At 37.1% G+C, this 26,528-nt stretch overlaps 1 protein-coding gene and 1 long non-coding RNA gene across 7 annotated transcripts in view; one reads left to right on the top strand and one right to left on the bottom strand.

Annotated features, from left to right (window-relative positions):
• Positions 1-903: 903 nt before the first annotated feature.
• Positions 904-16,329, bottom strand: LOC131191666 (uncharacterized). Of its 3 annotated transcripts, none has more exons than XR_009153555.1 (4): positions 8,939-16,299; positions 6,791-6,903; positions 5,442-5,595; positions 904-1,533 (listed from the first exon to the last, which is right to left on the bottom strand). It is a non-coding gene; the product is annotated as an uncharacterized LOC131191666 (long non-coding RNA). The 3 variants fall into 3 exon arrangements; XR_009153556.1 differs by lacking the exon at positions 904-1,533 and having other exon boundaries at positions 4,769-5,595; positions 8,939-9,055; positions 16,225-16,329; XR_009153554.1 differs by lacking the exon at positions 904-1,533 and having other exon boundaries at positions 4,769-5,595.
• A 1,723-nt stretch (positions 16,330-18,052) lies between these two features.
• Positions 18,053-26,528, top strand: part of STXBP5 (syntaxin binding protein 5) — a 132,417-nt gene continuing 123,941 nt past the window's right edge. For 3 of the 4 annotated variants that reach the window (XM_058170027.1, XM_058170019.1, XM_058170036.1), the window contains exons 1-2: positions 18,054-18,253; positions 19,551-19,648. In XM_058170027.1, the coding sequence (XP_058026010.1) occupies positions 18,098-18,253; positions 19,551-19,648 (254 nt within the window). In that variant the 5' untranslated portion in view covers positions 18,054-18,097. Of the gene's footprint in view, positions 18,254-19,550; positions 19,649-26,528 lie in introns of all 4 variants that reach the window. The other variant, XM_058170010.1, reaches the window with a different exon arrangement.

Genomic DNA, 26,528 nt, shown 5'->3' with positions numbered 1-26,528 from the left:
ATAAGTTAAACTTTCCATATCTGCTACAAGTAGTTTTTTTCTTTGCCGTGGATGAATCAACCCACTTTTTGTACAATTAAATTTCCTAATTTGTTAGATCTTGCCAGGTATTGTTTTCTAATCAAATGGAGAATTTTAAAAGCACAATGGGAAGGGGGACAAGTAAAGGGAAACTTCCCAACCAGCCTATTAGGAACAGTAAAGAAAGGCATAAAAACATGGACTTTATTTAAGAAGACATATTGACTTGGTTGCCTATAGAGCTTCAATGGCCTTATGCAAATCTAAGAATTAACTAGTTATTGATTTTCCCCCTTTTCTGCAACTAAAGTACAAGAAAAGATTCTTATAAGCCATCTGTCAGATCTAGCATGTGGGCTCTGGGACCATCTTCTGTAGTGAGGGAGATATTTCAAATTGTCTATGAAAACTGCTGAAGGTATTTTTAGACTTGCAGAATATCCTCCTACACTACCAGGGAAGCCTGTCAAAAACATTTCTTCGTTTGTTCTGCACTTCCAATTCATGCTTGTTTGCAGTAATATTGTTGACCAAAGGTGGGTGGTTGAGCTTTTTGGCATCCATCTCAGCTAATGTAAAATTAAAAATATAACAGATCTTTTTGCAAAGTTGTTCAGAAAGTTTGAACACAGAAAAAAATAAGGGACGATAGGATGATAAAAACAATAGCCACAAAATGAATAATATAAGAGAGGTTTTACATTTCACACTAGAAAGTCTAGATTCACTAGATATTAACTATGAATGCAATGTTGTGGCAGCCATTAGGGGTATGTTCATTTAACCATGTTTAATTACCTGATTTTACAATGACCAGAAATGTTTTATGCACCATAAAGCATCCTTTCCAAGGCTGTCATAACTTTAAATAACTGGATTTAGTCAGTAACAACCTATAAGTACTTTTAATATTTTATAGAGAGCATTATTATCCTAACAAGCGTTTTATAAAACAACTATCTAAATCAGTAAAAGATACAGAAACTAAAGTATTAGTTATCTTCTTTCCTTCCAACAAGGTATTTCCATGTGGCACTACATTTTAGGATATATCCCGGTCAGCAGAAATAGAGAGTGATCAAAAATCATGCAATAATGTAGAATGAAAAAAGTATGAACTTGGGGAAAAAATGCATTATGAGTAATAAAAAGTTTTGGAGTTAGAAAATGAGCAGAACAAATAGAAGCTTCTATTTTCTATTCAAAAATTGTACATTGTTAAACATAAAGATGCATCAGTTTCATTCAAGTGGTATTGTTTTTACATTTTTCAACTGAAATATGCACATTAAATTTGCTTTAAATATACATGCTTTAACATAGTAGGTTTTCACAAAATATGTTTAAGTGAACCAATTCCACTTCATTTTAAATATTTTGTTTGAAAAAAAAAACTACTTTGACTTCTGTAAAGTATGTTGAAATCCTCATGTAGCATTACTGGCAACTCCTTAAAGCAGCAGCTTCTTTTCCCAGGATCAGGTGGCTGTTCTCCATAGTTACAGTGCAATTCTTGGAAAAGAGACATTTGGCTTAAAGAATTATAACATTATAACAGTACTGTTATGTGCTCCGAAATATACTGTACTTTTCACTTTAAAACCAAAGGAACAATTCTTGAAGTGTTTTGTAAATATTTTGCTATCATACTTCTCTTTAGTGTAATCTTGATGTACAAATCTCCTGTTCAAATCCAAACACCAAAATGAACACAAATGAATAATTTAAAATATCACAATGAAATTTTTGAGAAAGGTGAATTTATGTGTAATAAGGTTCTTCACACCTTGCCTGAATTCGGTCTGTTTCTTCCCAATGGATGTACACCTCCATTTGGGAAACTATGTTCTAGCTTGAGAGATATGAGAGCCAGTTGGTGTAGAAGTAAAGTGCTAGCATAGAAAGCTGGAGACTATGAATTGCAGGCCTGCCTTGGGCATGAAAGACAGCTGGATAGGACAATCATTCTCAGCCAAAACCACCTCACAGGGTAGTTGCTGTGCAAAACATAGAAAGCAGAAGTATTAGTTATGTTCACCGCCTTCAGATAGGTAGGTAGGTAGGTAGGTAGGTAGGTAGGTAGGTAGGTAGGTAGGCAGATAGATAGATAGATAGATAGATAGATAGATAGATAGATAGATAGATAGATAGATAGATAGATAAAGATTGACAGACAGACAGACAGACATGGAAAGATTACTGTATGATGAAAGACAGGACTTTCCCAGGCATCCCTTAGTAATCTCTTAACCAAATAAATATAATAATGTCATATTTAAAGATTTTTTTTAATTAACAATTTTTTATTAGTAAGCCAAATTAAAAAACAATGGACATGGTTTCGCATCACTATCCTCAAATTTAATGGTTTCTAACATTATCCTCAAATTTAAGCTAATAGATCTGTGATGGTAAACCTATGGCACACGTGCCGGAAGTGGCATGCAGAGCCATCTCTCGGGCACACGGAGCCATCACCTGTTGCTCTTCCAGGTTCCAGCATGCCAGCCAGCTGGTCGTCACGCACACGGGAGCACTAGAAACCGAAAGAGCAGTTGTCCAGTGTGCATGCATGTTCCGGGAAGATGATCTCTGGGTTCTGGAGTGTGCATGCGTGCTGGCCACCTGGTCTTCTGATTTCTGGCGCACGCAAAGCCCCATGCACATGCACACAAAGAACAGCTCGCGTGCCCAAAGATGCGGAGATGGGATCCCGACATTAGCTTCCTAGGGGAGACAGCTGTCGGCTAGGACAGGCAGGCCAGGGCTTTCCTCCCTCCCTGCCCAAGCAGGCTTCTAGTGCAGGCCCAGCCCTCCAGCCCACGGCAACGCGCATCCGTGTTCCAGAGTGCCTGGCCAGCTCAGGCACCCCAGAAGAGCAGCAGCAGCAGTGCTGCTTGTTCTCGCTGGTGGGCAAAGAGGGGGCGGCGGTTCTCCTCCAGAATCCCAGCCACAAATGGCAGGGTGAGAACTGCTGTGCAGCACCAGGAAAGTAGCAGGGGGAACGCTGCTTTTTTCCCAGTGGCTGGAGAGGGGGTGGTGCGATTCTTTTCCAGAATCCCAGCCACAAGTGGCAGGGTGAAAACCATTGCACAGCCCCGCAGCTCCAGGTAAGTAGCATTGCTGGTTGTTCTTGGTGGCGGGTGCCAAGCCCAAAATGGGTGGTGTGGGATGTGGCATCCTGCATGGGGGGGGGTCCCACATGCATGCGCAGTGGAAGCAGGGGTCCCGTGCACATGCATAGGGGAGTGGGGTGGTCACGTGCGCATGTGGGGGTGGCCTGTGGGATTGCATTATGGGTGTGGGTACACATGCGCAGGACCCCCCACGCTCCCCCAGCTTTTGACACGTGACAGGAAAAAGGTTAGCCATCACTGTAATAGATAATATACTTCTTGACCTTTATATATATTTATGTAACTTCTTACATGTTAAGTATACAGAATAGTTCCTCCTAAACAGCTATATCCATGCTCAATATAGTCATATCTCACTTATAAATTTAAGATACATTGACATATACATTTCTAGACATTCACTACACCTTCATCTTGGTATTCTTCCTCTTATCTAACCATTTGTAAAATTTAGTCCAGATTTCATAATACGTTGATTCACTTTTATCCTTGAGCTCCAGAGTAAGGTCTGTCCATTTCTGCACAATTAAGGATTTTAATTAGCACTTCTTCTTCCAAAGGGGTTTCTTTATTTTTCCATTTTTGAGCAAAAGCTATTTTTGCTGTATTAGTATATGTAATATTAAATAGATCACATTCTTGTTGTATTAACCCTCTGTGATTCCTAATAAGGAAAATTCCGCTTTGACTTCTATTTTTAATGTTAAAATTTCTTCCAGCCAACCCTTTATTTGATGCCAAAAACTTTTAGCCTTTGGGCACTCCCAACACATATGGTAAAAGGTCCCTGGGACCACCTCACATTTCCAACATGTTGAAGAGTATTTTTTACTAATTCTTGCCAATCTTGTGGGTGGGAAGTACCACCTGTAAAACATCTTATATAATTTTTTTAATATGAGGTTGCTAGCATAATTTTTATCTTTTTCCCCATAAATTCTGCCAATTTTTCAAATCAATACTATAACCAAAATATTTGCTCCAAATTATCATGGTCTCCTTTACTTGCTGTTCAAATATGTTTTGTTCTAATAAATAGTGTTATAACTTCTTTATGGCCTTTCCCTCCGTACTTAGTAAAATTTTATCCAATTCTGATGATTCTATTTTTATACCCCATTCCTTTTTGTCCTTCATATATTTAGATTGTATTTGTAAATAAGCCCACCATTCTAGTTCAAATCCTTCTTCCTTTAAATTATTCCTCGATTTCAATTCCCCTCTGTTGTTTAATATGTCTTTATATGTGATAACCCCTCCTAATTTAGTAAAGTTTGGATGTGTAAGCATCTCTAATGTTGATACCCAATTGGGGACTTCCATATAAATTACCTCTTTTAGTCTTAATCCAGATATCTAAGAGTGCCCGTCTGATGTAGTGCCTCTGGTGAACTTTGTACTTCTCCTCCCAGGAGAATAGCATGCCACCCTATTTGTAAATCGTGGCCTTCCAGTGTCAATAATCTTCTATTTTTAAAATGTATCCAATCGCTTACCCACACCAAAGTTGCTGCTTGGTAATATTTTTCCCAATTTAGAAGTCCGAATCCCCCTCTTTCTTTTGCATCCTGTAGTAATTTCAATTTAATTCTTGGTTTTTTGCCCTGCCATATAAATTTTGATACAATTTTATTCAAATTTATAAAAAAAAACTTTTTTTAGCCAAAGTGGTATACATTGGAATAGGAATAATATTTTAGGTAAAATGTTCATCTTAATAGTAGCAATCCTCCCCATCAAGGAGAGTTGTAACTTTTCCACCATTCTAAGTCTGTTTTGATTTGTCCAATTAGTTTATTAGTTTATTATTTGAGTGTGATGCATCTTGAGGTCAACTGAATTCCTAGCTAGCTAAAAAAAAATTGTTATCTGAATGTTTATTTTCTCCTCCAATTCTTTTTTTTTTTGGCACTTCAGTCATATTTTTTACTAACATTTTCATTTTGTCTTTATTTATCTTTAGGCCTGCTACCTCCCCATACACTCCAGCCTTACACCAGATTGCATGGGCTTTTCAATAATGAAGACAAAGTCGTCCACGAAAGTCTGTACTTAGAAAATTTCTTTCCTAATTTTTAAACCTCTAATTTGTTTATCTTCTTGAACTGCTCTAGTCAAAATCTGTAATGATAATATAAAAAGTAGTGGTGATAACAGACAGTCTTGTCTTGTACCTCTAAATTCCATGTAATTTAGTTGATTTAATATAAATTCCCGTATGACATTATCAGAAATAAGCAAGGCACAGAGCTCACAACCAAGGAACTTGTTGCTAAAATTCACCTCTGGGAACAGCTGATTGGAGATATTCCAGGAGGCCAATCCACCTGCCAATCAGCTTTTTTCTTATTTTCCTCTCCAAAAATTAAGGTGCATCTTATACCCCGGTGCGTCTTATACTCCGAAAAATACGGTAATTTGTGGGCAGACCATAACCCTATTAAAATTAAATGGAAAGGACAGAAGATGACGAAGAGATGGACTTTAAAAGAACAATTTTGAATCAAAATGAGTTTAAACTGAAAATGGATGAACAAATGTGCCTATTTTTCCAAGATAATAAGAAAGAAGACACAAACAACCAAAATCTATGGGACACAGCAAAAGCCTTTATGAGAGGAATTGCAATAGTATATATGGCTAAGGAACATAAGCAAAAAAGGCAACAACAGGAAAACTTAAAAGAGGAACTTAGTAGGTTTGAGAAAGAATTACATAAGGAACCACAAAAACGAGAGTTGAAACAACAAATAGATATTTAAAGAAATTTTGATGCAATTTCTTTTATCAAATTGAATGAAATCTGATTTTAAAAAAACAGCGGAATTTCTGTGCCTAGTAAATTAATTGCTAGTTGTATGAAGCATTAGTGTAGTTGTTTTTGCTTGTATTTTCTATCCACTGTCAATTTATATTTTACTTTTGAAGTACTCTCGGATACCAATCATTTAGACGACAAATGTTTTGTTAATATATTAAAGTTAATGAATGTACTTGTGAGCTCTATAGTTTAATTTCCAATCCTATCTCTTGAACTAACCTTCTTTTATGTCCCTTCTGAAAGATATTTTCTTTATAGCTTTTTCAAATGAGATTCAAATATGGCAGCTGAGCTATCATTTGATTAATTACACAACATAGAACCAGGCCTGCACAACCCTTGGTCCATCAAGCATCTTTGTGCAGTCAGATGGTGTTTTTAAAATGTAATAAATTGACCTTTACTGCTGCCCCAAGATACATTCAATCAAATCTCAAATAAGTAAAATTAGGTAGTCGCATACCTTCGGCAGGATTGTCTACCGTTTAAAAGAAAAGAATCATTTAAAAAAGTTGTTTTGAGTTGTTATCTAGACCACAGATGAAATTTACACCTTTAAAGATGATAGGTATATGCAGCAGAGTCAAAAAAAATGATCCCTGCTCTTACATGAAAAAATAATTTAGCATTAAAATCATGTTCCTTTTGGGTCTCCTATTTTTTTTTCTGATGTTACTTTCAACAGATTTCTATAGAAGCTCAAGCAAGAACATGTTAACTGCCTTCTAGATGTAATAGTAATAAGATCTAAAATGTCAGACATCCTGCAAATGATATTTCTATCTAGTAAGTTTTATATTGCAGTACTCACCAGCATATACAAACAGTGACATCATTCCTACTTTCTACCAGCTGGAGAGATAAGCACTGCTTCATTCACTCAGTAGGGTAGTTGTCATCAACAGAAAGAATTAATAAGGAAGACTGAATAAATCAGAATAGATTATTTATTATTAGTCACCATTTTGTAGACATGATTTAGTACAGTTTCTTAGTTGTGAATACATTATTAGGTTTATTGACTATGGTCATGTTGTATTATTGTTTGATCAGCTGTTGGGTTCTTTGCCATGTAAACCAGGTTTACTGTTAAATTAAAACAGTCATCTGATTGTATATAAAGGGCTGTTGTTTTGTTCTCAACATTAGAACATTTTAGTGATTATTTTGTATGGTATTCTCAAAGCTACATAGATATGTTTGTTATCAGAGGTGGACTATTTGAAAAATTGACACCATGTTTAAAGCTTTTAGGAGAACAGAAGAGAATAAAAAAGCAAAAACATCATAGGTAACTTACATTCAGTTTGCAGGAAAAGGAAATAAGGAAGACGTTGTTCTTGCTACCTAATGCATATGTCAACATACTTAAGAGTAGGAAGAATGTTTGTTGAAATAGATCTTAGTCTTAATTGTGTAGTTAAAGTGATGGAACTGAGTTTTATTGATTTATTAAACTCTGGGATAGTATTTATCTCTCAGGTAATGTATTTATGACTTGTTTGTACCAGTATGTACAATTCCAACTCAAACAAAAAAAAAAATCTAATGTAGTCTCTGACTTACAACTGATCATATAACAACCAGCAAAAATTATGATGAACTTGAGAAAGTTACTTACAACCCATCCTTGAAGTTACAACTGCCAAATCACCCCCACAGACAAGTAATTGCATTTCAAGCATTTAGCAACTGGTTTACATTTATGACCAGTTACAGCATCCTGAAGTCATGTGATTGTGTTTTGTGACTTTCTTGCCATTTTCCAGCAAAAGACACCCATTGGACAAACTGGATTCGGGCCTCAGATCACTTGATTCGCTTAACAACATTGAGTCTGGTCATGTAGTGATTCAACTTATGACTGCAATGACTTATGATCAAAATTCCAGACTCAACTATGGTTGTAAGCTGAGGACTACCTGTATGTCTATTTCTGCTTTAGGAGTGTGGGAACCATTTGTCTGCAGATATTGCTTGATTACATCTCCCATGATTCATGATCACTGATTATGTTAGATGGAAACCTAAAGTCCAATAGCATCTGGAGCAAGGGTCTCCAACCTTGGTCCCTTTAAGACTTGTGGACTTCAACTCCCAGAGTTCAACTCCCAGAGTTCAACTCCCAGAGTTCCTAAGCCAGCTTTCAACTCTGGGAGTTGAAGTCCACAAGTCTTAAAGGGACCAAGGTTGGAGACCCCTGATCTGGAGAACTAAACATTTTTTTTTATTTGCATTTATATCCCGCCTTTCTCCGAAGACTCAGGGCAGCTTACACTATGTTAGCAATAATCTTCATTCATTTGTATATTATATACAAAGTCAACTTATTGCCCCCAACAATCTGGGTCCTCATTTTACCTACCTTATAAAGGATGGAAGGCTGAGTCAACCTTGGGCCTGGTGGGACTTGAACCTGCAGTAATTGCAGGCAGTTGTGTTTATAACAGACTGTCTTACCAGCCTGAGCCACCAGAGGCCCGATAATTTTCAGACGACAACATGTACTCTAGTCTGATTTCATAAACTATCCAGTTCAAATACAACAAAAATAACATTTGTCACATAACATGCTTTCTTAAAACGGAAAGTATTCAAGTGGATGGTAGTTTAAGCATTCAAAGGAATTCAAAAAGCTAGTTGTAAATGGTGACCTATGGAGTTTGCAGAGCATAGCACTTGCTCACTCTCATATATGACCAGAGAAGATCAGTCAAAATATTAAAAAGTTAATACCTAGCATTCTTAATCATAAAAAGGGAAAGACTATTATCTTTCAAATATATATGTTCCTCCACTAGGCTGTTTGAGTTTATTAAAGTTCAAAACATATTTCAGAGCTAAGAGCTCTTCCACCTTTTTTTGTAAACTAAAAGACAGGTGTGAAAATTGTAAATTTGTATGACTATTCTACATCTGGAGAAAGATTAATATTACTTATTTGTATCATTCAATATACCTGAACTTGAAGAATACAATAGCAATTCTGAGAAAATTTCATCCTCTACGGATAGCTGGAGAATATGTGATCTGGCCTCTTGCTCACAATGGAAAGACTCTTCTAATCTTGCTAATCCTGTAAGAAAAAATAAGATCCCTTACAGCAGAACTATTCAAAAGGAAAGTCCCCTGGCTGAATTGGGAAGCTATAGAAATTGAATGAATAAAACAAAAAAAATTAATTCTGAAGCAATAGTACAAGTAGTCCTTGACAGATGACCACAATTGAGCCCAAAATTTCCACTGATAAGCAAGACAGTTGTTCATTGAATTTTCCAGTTTATGATCTTTCCTGCCACAGTTGTGTAGTGAATCACTGCGGTTGTTAAGTTTGTAACATCGTTGTTAAGTGAATCTGGCTTACCCATGGACTCTGCTGGTCAGAAAAGGTTTTCACATTACCTCAGGATTCACTCCAACCATCATAAATATATGCTAGTTGCTAAGCATCCAAATTCTGATCACATGACTCTGGGGATGCTGCATCAGTTGAGTGAAAAACAATTGTAAGTTACTTTTTTCAGTGCCACTGTAATTTCAAATGGTCATTAAACAGATAGTAAGTCAAGGACCTGTATTACATAGGCTATGCTTTGCTTGTTTGTTCTTAAGGTTGATATTGATATGGCTACCCAATTCAAATAAACGTAACTCTGAGCAGCAAATAGCATACAAAAATAAACAAATAGATCTCATCATATAACAATTAACAAATACAAATACAATATATAAACATAAATAGCAACCAGTTCCTCCTTCACAGATATATATCAGCAACAATAAGATAAATATATGAAGATAAATATATGAGCTATGTAAGATAATCAATAAGAAGATAAATATATGAGCTACATCTTACCACATCCAAAAGCTTTTTTTATGTACATAATTGTGTATATAATTATTGTTTCCCCTTCACCATTTCTGAAGTCCACACAATTCCCTTATTCATCCAAGCTTTTCTATTTGCTTATGCTTATAATATATACTGAGTGACAAAATAAAATAAAATAAATAAATGAATAAATACTTTAATAGAGGACCCTCTACATACTGAATCCTGAGCATAGACCTATCACTTCGAAAGAAATGGGAGACATGATAATAAACAACCAGCTGCAGTAAGGTTTTCTGAATGCAGCTGATCAGTACATGGATCTATGCATTCTTGAAGTGTTTGCAAATCTAGTAGGCGTATACTTCAACAATCAAAAATAGGAGATTTTTATCCTGGATGATTGAAAAGATAATATGGCTGGCATATTTTTAAGTTTGTTTACTTGCTCTTACTCTAAATGTAGTAATGAAATACTCTGACATCAATCTTGCCAATATGGAATCTCCTCTTACAATTACAGATGTATTATAATGTGCAAGCGGGAAAAATAATCATTCTATACTATTTGGCTTCTTCTTTTACTACTGCTTTGTATGTTGTTGGGATAAACTTTATCTTTAAAAAAGTTTGTGTGTGTGTGTATGTATGAGTGTGTATGTATATAGATAGATACATACATACACACACACTTACATATATACACATATACACACACACACATATATAAATTTTAAAATAATTTTATCAAACCGTTTTCCCATTGAAACAGACATAGCCATAAATTTCAGTGATGTTCCAGAGCAACATTACTATTTTGAATGCTGTTTCACACATAGCAATATGTGCAACATGCCAAGACAAAACCAAGCAAATCATCTGGTATTTTAATGTCTGAATACTATCATAATTTAGTTTGAAGGATTTGCAATATAAAATATTTTGTAATATTTCAGATTGCTTTTACTAGAAATGATAGTGATTGAACCCATGATTTCACTATTAAAAACCAAGTGTTTTATTAAAACACTTCTCCATATATATTGACTACCTTTAGGATAGATCTGCTCATCCAGCCATATTTATGCCAGTGCTCTCAAACTTGGCTATTTGAAGATACACAGACTTCAACTCCCAGAATTCTATCCACAATTCAATTAGGCATGGTCTAGAATGGAAGGGTGTGGTATTATTCTGGCATCAACTGATTCCTCTCTAAAACCAATAATCATCTAATTTTGAAATTAGCTAATCTGGTTGATCACAAAAAATTAAACAAGTGTTAGAATTTTAAAAAATCTCACAGAAGATAATGGTAAAAGCAAAGTACTTCTATATTGTTGCACAGAAAAACTCAGGGAATGTGGAATGTAAAGTTTCTAGTTATGGTCACTTTATAAATTCAGGTATTTTTTTCTCTTTGTTACATTTATTAAAACATGATTTAATTTATTTTAGTTCAATGTAATTTCAATTATTTACAGTATGTGTATCTTTCATTCTAGCAAACAGGTACCATTTTATTATGTATATGCATTATTCCTACCTATTTAAAAAAAAAGCTTATCTTTGAGTTCAATGAGACTTCATATGCCTAGGTATAAATATGCAGAACACATTAATTTGACAATATCTGCTGAAAGGAACAAGAATAACCTGTTAAGACAATTGCTATTTCTTTCTAAACAGTGAGTTTATCGAAAATTTGCAGTGAGGATAAAGTGGTAGTATATGTTAAACAATATATGAAATCTAGATGGAGACAGGAAGAACAATTTTCTTTTACTGGTTAAAAGGAAAAAAAGCAGATATTCTTTGGAAGAAGTTGTCCTCATTAATTCTAAGCTGGCCAACACTGATATGTGGTAGAAGACAGAGCAGCAACTAGAACTCGATGAAACAAAAGGAAACAGCACTGTGCATTTTTAGACTGTAGGAAAGAAATTAATTAAGTCCTTGCAATGGTCAAAAGAAGATTTGGATAAGCAGAAAAATAAATTAGTCCTTCAGACACTGATAGAATTACAAATCTCAGGGAATTCAGTGCAAAGGAAACCAAGCCAAAATCCTGAAGAAGAAGAAAAACACAAAATGAGAAATAAATTAGGGAAAAGGAAAAAAAGGAAACATAATCTTGTGTTCCGAATTAGCTGGCCCATACTCTCTGAACACAGCTGCTATAAAACAACTGTATGTTCAGGTGCGGGTGGTAAAAGACATACCATGGCTATGCTAAACTGTTCAGAGTGATATAAATGAAAAACCAAATAGGAAAAAAATAACATAGATTTAGAATGCTCAGACCAATCATCCTTCAGGCTCATTTTGGCAACAGGCACTCAGCCACCTTCTCTCCATGCTTATCTGTCCCTGTCTCTCAAATCAACGTCCATCTTTATAGTGAAGAAAGTGACACAATGATCTCCAAGAATTTTCCCATATGCCAGGAATGAAAGGTTAGTTTGAATTATGTGGGATTTAATGAAACACTGTCCTTTTAAAATACACAGTGTGAAATTATTTCCTACTTGCTTCCCTTAAATTGTTGTGGGTGACAATTGATAATCAGAATAGATGTAGCAATCTGACTCTACACTGATTCTGTATCTTTGAAGACAAACAGAATGGCTTTTGTTGTCACAGCTATAGTTGCAGACAGCTATAGTTGTTTGATTAATCAAGTTTGATTAATCAACTGCTTTCCTCTATTGTCTGAAATCCCCTTAGAAAAAATATCTGTGTCTGACATATTCTTTATCAGCTCGTCTGACAACACTAAGGTGCATCATACTCAAATTCTTGCCTTCTACAAAGTGCCAGGAAGTAACATTCAGTGTTTCTACTCTGGCAGTGATGGTCTTGTCATAGCAATACTAACTTCTTTGCTGTCCCATTTCCACATAATCCTCAATAGGCCCACAATTCTTGAGTAATCTCATAGACTCTAATACTTCATATAGGTAATAATATTCCACTTTCACTGCAGTGGCTTCTAGATTTTTAAAGGCACATAATATTCAGAATGTGGTTACGAACATACTGCTTTTGACATTTTCATGACATATTGATTACAGACATTATATAAAACCTAGTTGCAACATATTCTAATAAAGCATAGGTTTATATTTCATGAAGCATATTAAATTTATTTTCATTTATTGCTATAACCATATATTTCATTTATGGATAAGCTTGGTACATAAATCTCCTCTCTAAAAAAAATCTGGTGATGGCATGGGTAGAAATCAACAAAAATATGTTGTTCCAAGCTACAACAATTGAGGTATGACCAAACATCCAAAGCTATAATATAAACAGATCTCAGGGTTTACATACTGTAAAATGTAGTTTATATAGTCTTATGTAGTAGAGTACGGACAACCACTATTTATTAGCTTATTTATTTACATTTCTAAGATTTTGATAAAATACATTCTCCAAATCTTGTACATTTAAAGCATAAAAATAATACTGTATAAAATCTAAAGCATAATAATAAACCCAAAACAATAGGTATTACAGGCATTACCTTGCCAAAACTGAGCACTTTAATGCTACTATCACATAGAATTTATAGCATATCATCTTCAAAGGAGAAAAGATAGTTTGGATCAAGTATGAGCATATAAGCAGGTCCAGTTGGCATCTAGAAAATATCTTTTCACAGGATGCAGCTGCTTTAAAAAGTTGTCAACAAATGATTTATGAGCATTCCAACATACTCTGACATACTTTTTCCCTTTTGAATCTGAATCTTTTGCCACCTTAATCCTACAATTGTGTAAAATGAATACATAAATATGCCAATAAAATAAAATTTGAGAATTATGTTTTTTCAATACTAAATGTTAAAGTTTGTCATTTTTTATAAGTTGCGGGCTAATTAGGCACAATTATTTAGAAAAAATATAAATAACTCATTTATTTTATTTTGTAATTTAATGTTATGATTTGTGATGTCTCAAGAATGGAATACTGGTTCAGCAGACTGATGATTTATGTATGGCCAGTCTTAGTTGTATATCAAAAACTGGATTTTGATGTAAAAGTCTTAAGTTTTTAAAATTCTAAAATGTATCTTCCAAATTTCAGTTATCTCCAAAAGTAAGAGTCTAATGCTTTTTAAGTCTGTTTTGCAGCAATCAACATAAATAGGATCTAACTTCAAACATACTTTGCTTTGATGTTCAAAAGACTGAATACTCATCTCTCTCATACAGGCTAAGCATACAGGAGTAGGAATAGAATTTTAATGCTGTACAACACATGAAGGGGCAAAATATTTCTGGGAGCCAGTCTGGTGTAGTAATTAAGGCACCAGGCTACAATCAGGGATACTGTGAATTCTAGTCCTGCTTTAGGCTCAAAATCAAGTGGGTCACTTTGGTATACATGTATATTCCCACATGTATACCAAGGAGTAAGCAAGGAGAAGAATTTGTCTTTTTCTTTGCTATATCAGACTTTTAAAAATTTAGTTTTTAAATGGACCAGTGAAAAATGCTTCTGATAGCTAAAATTTTAATGGAACAGTTCATATTATCCTCAATATCAGGATGAAAAAATCAAACTCCACCAAACTGACTTTTGATTCCTGGTGATTACATGCTTATGGCTGAGTTTTTCTTGGCAGTATTACAGGTATCAATTTGCCTTATTTCTAGATGTTTACTTAAATTCTCAATCCAGTCTATAGTCCTGTATTTTCTTGATTCAATCCTGAATACTATTTTTCAAGTTCAGCTAGCATTGATTAGGTGCTGCTACCAGCTTTAGGTCATGATACAATACTATATATTTTCCCTTTAATCCCATTCCATTTTGTTGTAAAACAGGCCTGGTTTATTCAGTTTCATAAGACACAACAGTTTAACAGTTAACTTAGTTGTAGCTTGAGAAATGAAAAATGACTGAACAGCTCAGATATCTACAACCAAGTGAGAGAGAGAAAGAAGCTAACAATGCTTATTGGTATTTACTTTAGCTGGGCTTGCAAAGTTTAAATCTGCTATGATTATGCTCAAAACACACTACATTCACTTACCTTGGAGTAAATCTCCATGGGATTAAAGACTTAATAATCACTTATAATACTTGCTAAATTTCTGGGTCTGAAATACAAGAGAGGTCCTTAAAAGTCTTAAGGTAACTCGTCTGTCTGGAACCCGCATTGTATATCGGACATTAATACAGCTGAACGTGTCCAGAAATATTTCACAAGAAGAGTCCTACACTCCTCTGCTCACAACAAAATACCTTATGCCACCAGACTTGAAATTTTGGGCTTAGAAAATTTAGAACTACGCCGCCTTCGGTATGACCTAAGCATAGCTCCTAAAATCATCTGCTACAATGTCCTACTTGTCAATGACTACTTCAGCTTCAACCACAACAATACATGAGCACACAATAGCTATAAACGTAAGGTAAACCGCACCAAACTCGATTGCAGAAAATATGACTTCAGCAACAGAGTGGTCAATGCCTGGAATGCACTACCTGACTCTGTGATTTCATCCCAAAAGCCCCAAAATTTTAACCTTAGACTGGCTACTGTTGACCTCACCCCATTCCTAAGAGGCGTGCATAAGAGAACCAGTGTCCCTGTCCTGATGTTCCCCTTAATTCTATTCATTTTATGTATTCAAGTCATGCTTATACATATTATCTAATACGTACTCCACAAATAAATAAATAAAACTAATACAATTGTTTTAATTAAAATAAGTTTCTGAATTAGTTTTAATGATTGCAATTTATTTTTTCCTATTTTATTTTACACTTTACATTTGCTTTTGATTTAAAAGACCATTCAGATGTGGTGGGATAAAAATATGTTCAAATACAACTGTTTCCATATAAGCTGGCCTTAAACGGAGCTAATAATTTCACCAGAAACGTGAAGGCACTTCTAAGATACATCACAGAAATCTGAACAGAAAACCATTATGGCTATCTCCTGTATAGTTTTTTTTTAATTAACGGAAAGCAGGAACAAACCTCTCAGATCTAAAAATATCCAAAGTCCCTCTGGAAAGCATAAGCTCGGTGGTTATAGGCATTTTGAGCTGAGGTCATTCCTGTCCAAGACTGCCTTGTCCTAATCCGCCTCTTACTCTGCTTTTACTGCTCCATCAATGAAAAAGCTTTTGACCAGCATCAGCACCATCCTTTATCCCTCCACCCCTTCCTGCAATACAGCTGCCTTATTTCTTTCAGAAGACGACGATTTCAAAGAAGTAAACAAACAAACAAACAAACAAAAGCAAACCACGTCGTCTCTTTTAATCATTTGTCCCCACGGGCCGTCCAAGTCATCTCGGGAGCGCTTCAACTTTTGAAGAAGGCAGCAGAATTTCCCTCTTACTGCCTCTACCTGAACGGAGGGCGCACTGGCGCTCCGTCCTCACCTGGGACATCCCTATTGCCGCCTTGCACAACAGTAGGGATACCCCCTCCAGTCCCATCACCAGGCTCTGTGTGCCTCCATCCCTGGCGTCGGGCGGACGCGGACCAGAATGCTTTGAAATCGGCACGAACGACTCGTGGATCGGCGGGAACCTAGCGAAAGAATTGCCCTCCGACCACCCTCTCCCCTGCCCCCCACTTTTTTATTTTTTATTTTTATTCTGACGCACATCCCACCGCGCTTCCTTGAGGCAAGGCGGGAGCTGGGCTGCAGCCCCTTGCAAGCCTCTCCAGGAAGCCACCCGAAGCTAGACCTTCAGGCGCCCCAGCTCAGCCCTTTACAAGGCGCGCTTTTGTCCCGGCGCGCACGCGGCTGCATTCAAAGGGCTTTAATGCCCTCCAAGCCTGGGCGCCCAAGAAGTCAATGCGCCCCAAAAAACCCCAGCACGCCTTCTAGGAAGGCCGTTAGGACGTCCGCCCCCCCCCCTCGCGTAACAAGAAAAGACAGCAACATCCGGGTGCTTGCAGGAAGGCCTTGGACCGCGCATGCTCCGCCTCGGTCGCTTCTGCTTTGCCACTACCAGCAGTTTCAGGAGACAACAGCGATAGCTACCACTGGGGTTGGTGGGGAAGGAGGAAGACGGTGTTGCCGCCGCCACCGCTTCACGGTGGGGTCGCCTTTCTGTGTTGTGAGGCGAGGAGGAGGCGGCGGCAGTAGCAGTAGTAGCAGCAGCAGCTGCCGGCATAGCCTTTGCAGGAGGATGGTTGTGGGGGCGTGTGACAGCCGGCGGCAGCAAAGTCCCCGCGAAGCGCCGCTGGCGACACTCCCGGAGCAGGAGTCTCGCTGAGGGTCAGCATTGCCGGCGAGGCAGGGCGGCCGGTCGGTCAGGCAGGCAGCCAGGCAGCCAACGCAACTACCGGGCGGCGGGGAATTGCAGCTGCGCCGGGAAGAGAGAGAGAGAGAGAGAAACTGTGGTGGGCACCCGGCGAGATGATGGACAGCCGGTTCTATAATCCCTTTAAGTGAAAAGGGGTGGGAAGTTGAGGCGGTCGTCGCTGTCACTTCTGGGCTCGCAGCCGCACGAGGAGGAGGAGGAGAAGGAAGGGGGGGGCAGAGGCAGGCTCAGGCTCCCCTCGCCGCGCAGCAGTAGTAGCGAAGAGCGGGAAGGGTGGGTGTCGGTGCAAAAAGAGGGCCGGGGGCTTAGGGGTTTGGACGGGAAAGGAAGCGTAGGCAAAGGGCAGCCTTCGAAAGACGGTCGAAGCGGCCTTCCCGGAGCCTAGAGGGCGCCCGGGGTGGGGCGGGGGTGTCGCGGCAGAGCCGTCTGCCAGAGGCGAGCTGCTCGCCTGAGTGTGGCGTGGAAGCGCGCTGGCGTGGCGATCCGCCGAAAGAAGCCGCCGCGCTACGTTAATCTCGCCGCTAGATTTATTTACTTCGTGCGTTCCCCTCCTTCCTTTTCTCTTCCTGTTCGGCGCTTTCCTCTTCCTTGGTCAGGTCCACTCCCTCCCTCAGCTGATAAGGGTGACTGCTCTGCCCCCTTCGTCCGCGTCTGCCTTGAGCAACCTCTTCCCCCCCCACCCCCGCCTTGCCTTCCCACCCTGTGCCCAGACCGAGGAGGGGGATGATAATGGTTGGATGAAGAAGGCAAAGCAGGAGGGGAAAAAAGCCGAGACTTCGAGGCGTCCTTCCCTTTGCTTCCCCCTCCCTTTGCAGCGGGACCCCTCGCCCTGCCCGCCTGCTCCTTCCCTTTCTCCGCTCGTCTGGATGAGGTGTGTGGCCGGGCGGGAGTAGGAGCCACGGCAAGAGGGGGGTGGAGAGGGGGAGGAGGAGGGGGAGGAGGGGGAGGAAGAAGAAAAGGGTGCGCCGCCGGAGAGACCATGAGGAAATTTAACATCAGAAAGGTGTTGGACGGCCTGGCGGGCTCGTCGTCCTCCTCTTCAGCTTCCTCCTCCTCGCAGCAGCAGCAGCAGGCTGCAACCCGGGAGAACGACATCCAGGAGACCCTCCAGTCCGAGCACTTCCAGCTCTGCAAGGTGAATGCTGCAGCCGGTTGGGAAGAAATGGTGGGGAGGCGGGGGGGGGGCGCAGAGGATGATGTAGCCATGATGGGTTCTGCAGACTCTGGGCTCCGATGCTTTTAAAGCTGTCAATTTAATGTGTTTGTTTGTTTTTTAAAAAAAATTGTGGGTGGGGGAAGAAGAGCAACCGCGAGGATGACGTTATAAGGGACCCTCTGCTTTTATTGACAAGCATCTTTCCCTGAATGGCTATTTATCACTTGAATTTTAAGCCGCAGATATGTACATGTATATCTGAGATGCTTGGAGGGAAGCCTCTAAATGTGTGCTTCACTGTTGAACACAATTAAAATGCCACTCTGATGCGATCAGAGGACAGAGTACAAAATGCCCTGCATTACCAGCAAACACGGTGATTTTAACTGTCTTCAGTAAACGATGTTCTCTAAATATAGAGGGAATCATTCTTCATTTTGGGGATGGAGGAAGAAGTAATACTAATAGGAAGGGATATTTCTTTACCAAAGGGATGCAGTAAATGCAGTTGGAGTCTAAATTCCAAAACGGTGATGCAGCAGATTAATTCACCAGCTGTGCCAAATTGAAACACATGAAGTGGATGTTCCTCTCCACCTTTAGACACCTGTGGCCTAAACTGCTGTAGATCGGCTTGTGGATTGAATACTTTATCTAAACAATGGGTTAGGATTGATCTTTAAGATAAAAAACATTTTGGTTTCACTGGCTTTGCCTGTGCTGTTTGCTCATTACTCCACACACAGTGAGGTTAAGTACACCTCCATTTGTTAAAAAATAAGGAGCATTGGTGGCCATTATAATGCATTAAATGCAGAAGTGCCTATGTTTTGTTTTGTTTTTTAAAAAAGATCTTTTCTGTCATTTAAGGCCTCCAGAGAAATAGAAATAGCTCTCCAAAGAGCTATCTTAATAATTAGTGAACACTTAATTTACAGGAATGACTGAATCATCAAATTTCTCAGTCTGTCCCAGATTATAAAACAGTTGTTTAATTTTTGCAAGAGTTTCTAAAAATAGTAAAGTGAAAAATAGTAAAGTGAAAAGAGAATGATAAACTTGGTATATGAGAAGTGAATGATAAATAGGCATTTGAGCAAAGACTTCATTTTGTTTTATGTATGTACAGTAAGATTCAAATACATTCTAATCTATTTCCCCCAAAATTAAAAAAATATTTTGTACAGTAAATGAACTCATTTCTTCCTAAAACATTGGCTTTTTATTTTTCTTTGGTTGCCTGAATCACCATTGCTTCACTACCTTGACTTGACAGACTGTACGCCATGGTTTCCCCTATCAGCCTTCAGCCTTGGCTTTTGATCCTGTTCAGAAGATACTTGCCATTGGAACACAAACTGGCGCTTTAAGGCTGTATCCTTTTGTTATGTTTTTAAAAGAAAATACTTAAGAAGGCCGTCCTTGTGTTCTGTTTAGTCCTGGAATTACTGTGACAAAGCACTCTGCAAGCCAGGTATGCATTTGAATGGGGGAGACACAAAAGTTGTTCCTTTGCATTTACTTCTGTGTGTGTAATCTAAGTATGGAAGTATAAAACATCGTGGGAAAATATTTTGGTTATTTTTACTGTTGTGAGTTGATAGCTTTTCTGGAATATTAAAGCAGAGAAATAGTTTTCCATGTTGTAAACCAAAAACATGAATTAGGATTGTTGGGGAGGGGGGTGTTGCCTTGTAACCTTGTATCTTAAAATGTGAATCAGAAATATACCACTGGATTCTGTTATATAAAATGTTTTGATAAGTAAAATGTTCTTGTTGTTTAATGGTAAATGAAGTAGTTTTTGTGTGGATTTTAAGTTTAAAACATGATAGAGTTTATTTCATAACTCAGAGAACAAAAATTGAGTCAGTATATAGCTTTGTTGATAGCACTGATAGTATTTAATGTTTTTTAATAGAAAAAGTATAGGGTATATTAAACACTAACAATATATTCTCCTTTGGAAGAACTTTTGAGATATAAAGGAATTGTTGGCTTATGTAGATGATCTAAGTACATAGTTAATAAGTAATGGTGTTTCTTTAGTAGAAGTTTAATATAAACAAAAGCAATTCATTTGTGGATGGACTAAAGAAACGGGAACTGCTTCTGTATTCTTGCCGAGAGAAAATTACATGGACATATCTATGAAGTTACTAAGAGACATTACCTTTTAATGACCTCTTCTGCTGTGGCAACATGTTAAATTACAAAAATTATTGTAATGTTAATTAGTTAAAATTTGTTAAAATTTTAATTTAATTAAAATGTTAATGCTGAAGCATTGGTCTTTTTACCAATTACGAACAAAAAAAATTACTTCCGATGAAGTGTTAATATAATCAAAGAATTTAAAAGAAAGGTTGGATGCAATCTATGCCTTTGATACTTAATCCATGTTTCTCTGTTTACAAACAGAGAAACATTTTTCAGTCTGCATTATAAATGGCAAGTCCTTCTCAACTCTGGCAGTTTCTGGCTTTGCTTCAGAGAGAGGAATATGTGCTGCTAATTTGCAGGATGTTTGAAGTTCTTTAGAAAAATATTGGGCATTTGGGATTGGTTTCCATATATTAACCTGCCGTCTTTGAGGGTAGGACAGTGTGTGGAGGCTTATGTTCCATATGGAATAAAATAAGCAATGTAGCCCCTTTGTGATTCCTTTATTGACACTGCTATTATATTAGAAACAGGTGAAGATGCATAGGAGTAAAATTGTGAGTCAGTGTAAATCATTTATTGAAGAAATTATAGCAAAATAACCAATTGGATAAGAGCTGAACCATTGCATTCTGGGACACAATTTTATGTTAAAAGTCTTAGTTTTCAAATATGGAGACAGTGGATAAAACTAAACATAAAGACCAGAAAGGGTTATTGATATCAGTGGGTATAAGTTTTAATGGTTGTGTCTATGCTACCCATAGGGTTTTTGCAAGTAAGAATTGAAAATATAAAATATAAAATTTCTATATTAATTATAGAAAAATAGTTTTTAATCCTGGGACAAGAAACTTGATATGCTTTTCAAACCTTTCTATACAATAAATAGTAGAGTTGAGATTATTAGTGTGTTTTTCTACCATTTAACATGTTCTCTAACCCCTTGGTTGCACCATATTTACAGAATTGGAATGTGATAATTAATGAGTCATATGGCTTGTAATTTGTAAAATATTAAGTCAGAAAAAAAAACTGAATTTGGAATGATAAGGTTGGTTTTTTTCTACTTCACCTGTGCAAGAAAAGGCATGGAGATAATAGGTTGTTTAAGTCTAGGAATAGGGTTTTGTACTTGTCAATCACACATAGAAACTAAAGGACTACTACTGCCCTATATTTCAAATTCCTGGAGTACGTACTTATTGAGACCAGTAGCACCATAAACAGCAGTTTCTGGAAAGGTTTGCTGCATAAACACAGCTTGCTTCATTCACAATGGAAACTACAGTGAAAATTCTAAATTTTATAAACTGCTGAAAGCTTTTTTCTAGTTTTTAAAAAATATTTAGTAAAATGTATAGTGAGACATACTTTCTACTGTTCTTTGCATAAATGTGTATCCATTTCTCTTAAACAAAATTTTAGTTTTATCAACTTTCATCAGACTAGTCAACTTCATCTCTAGTTTAAAGATCATATATATAAAATTGTATTAATAGGGGCTTATACTGTTGCTTCTTTGTTCCTTAAGCAACTGCTTCTCTACATGACAAAGAGATTTCAAATCTGGCTCTTTTAAGGATCCTGGAATTAATGGAATTAATAAACTATACCCAACAATGTACCCTTGACTTATAATCACAAATTAAGCCCCAAGTTTCTGTTGCTAAGCAAGACAATTGTTAGGTGAGACTTGCCCCATTTTACAACCGTTCTTGCTACGGTTGTTAAGTTAATCTCTGCAGTTGTTAATTTAGTAATGAACTTAAGTCTCAAAGGTGCTTTTTCAAAAGGCAACTGGACTTTGTTTTTTTCTTGATGAAGACGTTTCACTTCTCATTGAAAAAGATTCATCAGTTCTAACTGATGATGGGGTGGTGGGGATGGATGGATTAGTTCTGAGGTTAAGTGAATCTGGCTTCTCTATTGACTTTGCTTGTCAAAATGTCGCAAAAGGTGATCACATGGTCCTGGGACACTGCGACCATCATAAATACATGCCAGTTGCCAAGTGTCTGCATTGGTTGTAAGTGTGAGGAAAGTCATGTCACTTTTTCAGTGCTGTTGTAACTTTGAATGGTCACTAAATGAATGGTTGTACGTCAAGGATTACCTGTATTTCTTCTTCATCTAAAGTACAGTAAATTCAAAATTCATTCAGGTGACAACATAGCTAAATGTATAATGTATAATTTTCTCATTCAAATCTTTTGTAAAGTTTGCAAAGCTTTTCAATAATGAGACAATTAATTTGGTTGATTTTAATATATTGGCATTTTATATACTGCTGAATTGCCACTGGCATCCATATTAATTGTATGCATTTTACTAACACTTCTGTTTACTTTAAATTTGTTTGGTAGCACCTATTGTGACCAAGACATTTTATTAAGAGGTACATGCTTTTATGAATTTAGTGCCCTTGATTAGATGTTGAAGAGTGGCTACATTCTCAAAGTACAGAAATCAGGCAACTTCAACTGCCCCATCATTCCAAGCATTGGAACCACCATAGGTTAAATATTGAGATTCATAGATCCTGCAAATCTAGCCATTCCACTGCCTCTAATTCAGTAAGCTTAGTTCACATGCTTTTTAGCAAAATTTATTAATCGAAAATAGCTATTCATTTCTTCTGATTTTTGGATACCGTAGACTAGTGCCATTCAGCTCTCTTTCTACAGTGTCTATTTGTTTTAGTATGGTTTATTATTATAGCATATTTTCAAAAGGTTTCTTTTCTATAGCTATGCACTTTTAAGCAGTGATCGATAACAGTGTCCCTCCTGTCAAAAATAATATTCTCTTAAGCCCCCTATAAGTTGCAGCCTAGTAACTTCTTGGGTTTCCCTTCTCTGAACAGTTGATCAATTTGAATTAGTTGACTTAGGGATTAGCAAGTAATGCCACAGGAGAGTTTCAGATGGGATTTGCAAATATTCAACCTTAATAAATCTAAAATCTTGCATTATTGCAAAAACTCATAAGCTATTTTAATTTTCTGATGACCCGTAACATAGAACAATATCTCACAGTAGAATCTGCCAGTTTGGTGTAGTCGTTAAGGCATCAGACTAGAAATTGTGAGACTATGAGTTCTAGTCCTACTCTTAGGTAAGAACCAGCTGAGTGAATTTGAGCCAATCACTTTTTTTCAGCCCTAGGAAGAAGGAAATGGCAAACCACTTATTAAAAAAAAACCTTGCCAAGAAAGCTGCAAGGAGTAGTCCAGGCAGTCTCTGAGAATTGGACCTGATTGAACAAAAAAAAAACCAACCTATTTTGAATCCATTGGCGTGACTGAATCCCATTCATCCAGAATTCAGATTCTGTTTTAGCTTAATTCTTAAATGTATTGAAGGGTTTGTTTCTATTAGTACTTCAAATTTTGCAAGTTCTAGGAAAATGAAATTATGATACAACTGTTGACTTAAAGAACTAACAAAACGCACAAAATACACAAAGCATATTTTTGATAGTTATCTATTAGCATGAGCATAAAACAATATATTTGGGAAACTGAGTTTTACCAATTAGATAATACCAGATACTGTTAGTTTGGCATGTGAGTAAATTATTAGGTGATTTCTTTATTCTATTTAGAATTTCATTGTACATTTTTCAAAAAGAAATTTCAGTCATAAAAAGAGAAGCAAATTTATAATGGAGGCAAATAGCATAGTGCTATTGCTTGTTGCACAAAGAGGTCTACATCATTCTAGAAAGCTGTCTATTTTTAATTTGTCTCCAGTGTCCCTATTGTATCTAAATTTTGGAGTTTTTCAATTAATTCTAAAATCCATTCACTCTTGCAGAACCTTGGCTTTAAATTTCTAGCTAAATACGTCAGGTTTTGCATTTACAGTTCACAGTTTGTCTTAACTCCTGTTATAACATTATTTGTGTAAAGTCTCTAATAAAGTATACTTTATAATTGTTAGGAAGTGTAATTTTTTTTTTAAAAAAAGGAAGTTTAGATCTTTCATCTGCAGTTTCCAGTATACTTAAGCTTCATGAATATGCCAGGGCTTCTATTGCCTTGTTAATTACCTGTGACAGCTTCCGTTCTGTTTTTCAACTGAAGCTTGATTGCTTCATCCATAGAACTTTCAATAGTAATCTAGTGAACTCAGAAAAAGTGGGACTAGCAGAGGTGTTTATAAAGACTAGATTGTATCCCAAGATCTAAGATCAAATTTTGTTCTTCTTGGTTGACAGTTATTGAGCAAAGAATCCTTTTTTTCATGATTGATAAAATATTCTTACTGATAGCAGGGTAAATAAAATTACATAATAAAAGTAATAGATGTGAGCGACATCTTATTAACAAGATAGGTTAAACCATTTGAAAATAGATTTATAAATCTTTATTATGATCAGATTACTTGTGTGATCAATTCTGAAATTACATATTTTGTGTAAAATGTTATGAACATACATCTAGTCGCTTAATAAAACTGTTTTATTGTGAACTACTTTTCCTTCTTTAAAAGTTCTTTGAAAGATTTCATAGATGCTTATAAAATCATAAGTTTTGCCTTATCCAGTAAGACTTAATAGAAAAGATGATAATATCCTAGGAACAAAATGTTTGACTCCAAAATAACTGTTTCAAATGTTGATATAAAAATAAACCCAAGAGTTTTATTTCAGGATTGTAACAGTAAATACTGGGCTGGTCAGCTTGTAATGACCAGCTTGTAGTGAAGCAAAAAGGGCCGGGATAGCTCAGGCTGTTAGAAGCCTGTTATTAGAACACAGCAGCCTGCAATTACTGCAGGTTCAAGCCCGGCCCGAGGTTGACTCAGCCTTCCATCCTTTATAAGGTAGGTAAAATGAGGACCCAGATTGTTGGGGGGGCAATAAGTTGACTTTGTAAATATACAAATAGAATGAGACTATTGCCTTATACACTGTAAGCCGCCCTGAGTCTTCGGAGAAGGGCGGGATATAAATGTAAATTTTTTTTAAAAAAAGTTGATAGCCAGACAGAAGACATTTTAAATTTATTTGAAAAGTTAATGCTCTTTTTAAACTAACTTTAATACATGTCAAATAGAGATCATGTGGCTTTATGGTATGATGCATATGCATTAAGGTGTGCTTTATAGTACAGTCAGCTAACACAGTGTGTGTGTGTGAACATGATTAACTGTGCTTCGCATACAAGCTGATTCTGCTGAGGTTATATAAATGTACAGTGCCCACTTGTTCATTATGCTTTGGGTATATGTACTTGGTGTAGGCATTTTTTTAGAGCTTCAAGCTGGTACTGGCCTGCTTTAGTATGTGTGTATACATGATATGGATGTTCCTTTGTCATATTTTTAGAGTTCTTTATGCAAATAAAAAGCATCAGTAGGCCTTTTATTGCATTTTTCCCAATTGGCAAATAAAAACATCAAAGAACAACAGGATTGCTTTTCCTGGGCTTGGGCCCTGGCAGGTAGTCTGGAAAAAAACATGTCCCATCTGTTGCTTGATCTTGCTAAGGAAGCAAGATGTCAATGCCTGCAAAAAAATAATAATAATTGAAACAGATTTTTTAAAAATCAAAAATTTACAGGAAAAATGTGTTGAAACAGTGTTGTGCACTATCTTTAAGAGATTATTGAAAAGATCTCTGGTGTGTTTATGGGCAGGTTCTTTTTTAATGACAGATTCCACTCTAAAGAGATTTTCCAGTGGGTGGGAGTAGAGGTTTGCTGTTTGATTCCTCAGTAACATTTTTTTGCCACTTGGTTGAAAGTAGCACTCAGGATGGATTAGACCAGGCTTCTGCAACCTTAAACACTCAAAGAGCCATTTGGACCCGTTTTCCACAGAAAAGCAAACACCTAGGTGGGCATGGCCAACTCAATGTCATTCCAACCCAGTCACATGACACCCTCCCCAGCCATGCCTACCCAGGTTTTGTGACTCCAGATGTTTTCTGTGGGAAATGGGTCTCTCTTTCTCCCTCCCTCACTTGTTTTTCTCTTTTTCCTCTCCCTCTCGATTCCTCCCTCCCTCCCTCTCTTTCTTTTCTTTCTCTCTCCTTCTCTCTCTCATTTCCCTCTTTTCCCTCTCATTCTCTCCCTCCAGCTCT

Source organism: Ahaetulla prasina, chromosome 1 (genome assembly GCF_028640845.1).
Source record: "Ahaetulla prasina isolate Xishuangbanna chromosome 1, ASM2864084v1, whole genome shotgun sequence".
In the NCBI taxonomy this organism is placed as follows: domain Eukaryota; kingdom Metazoa; phylum Chordata; class Lepidosauria; order Squamata; family Colubridae; genus Ahaetulla; species Ahaetulla prasina.
The sequence above is the reverse complement of the archived record's forward strand: the minus strand, read 5'-3'. Positions and strand labels throughout refer to the sequence as shown.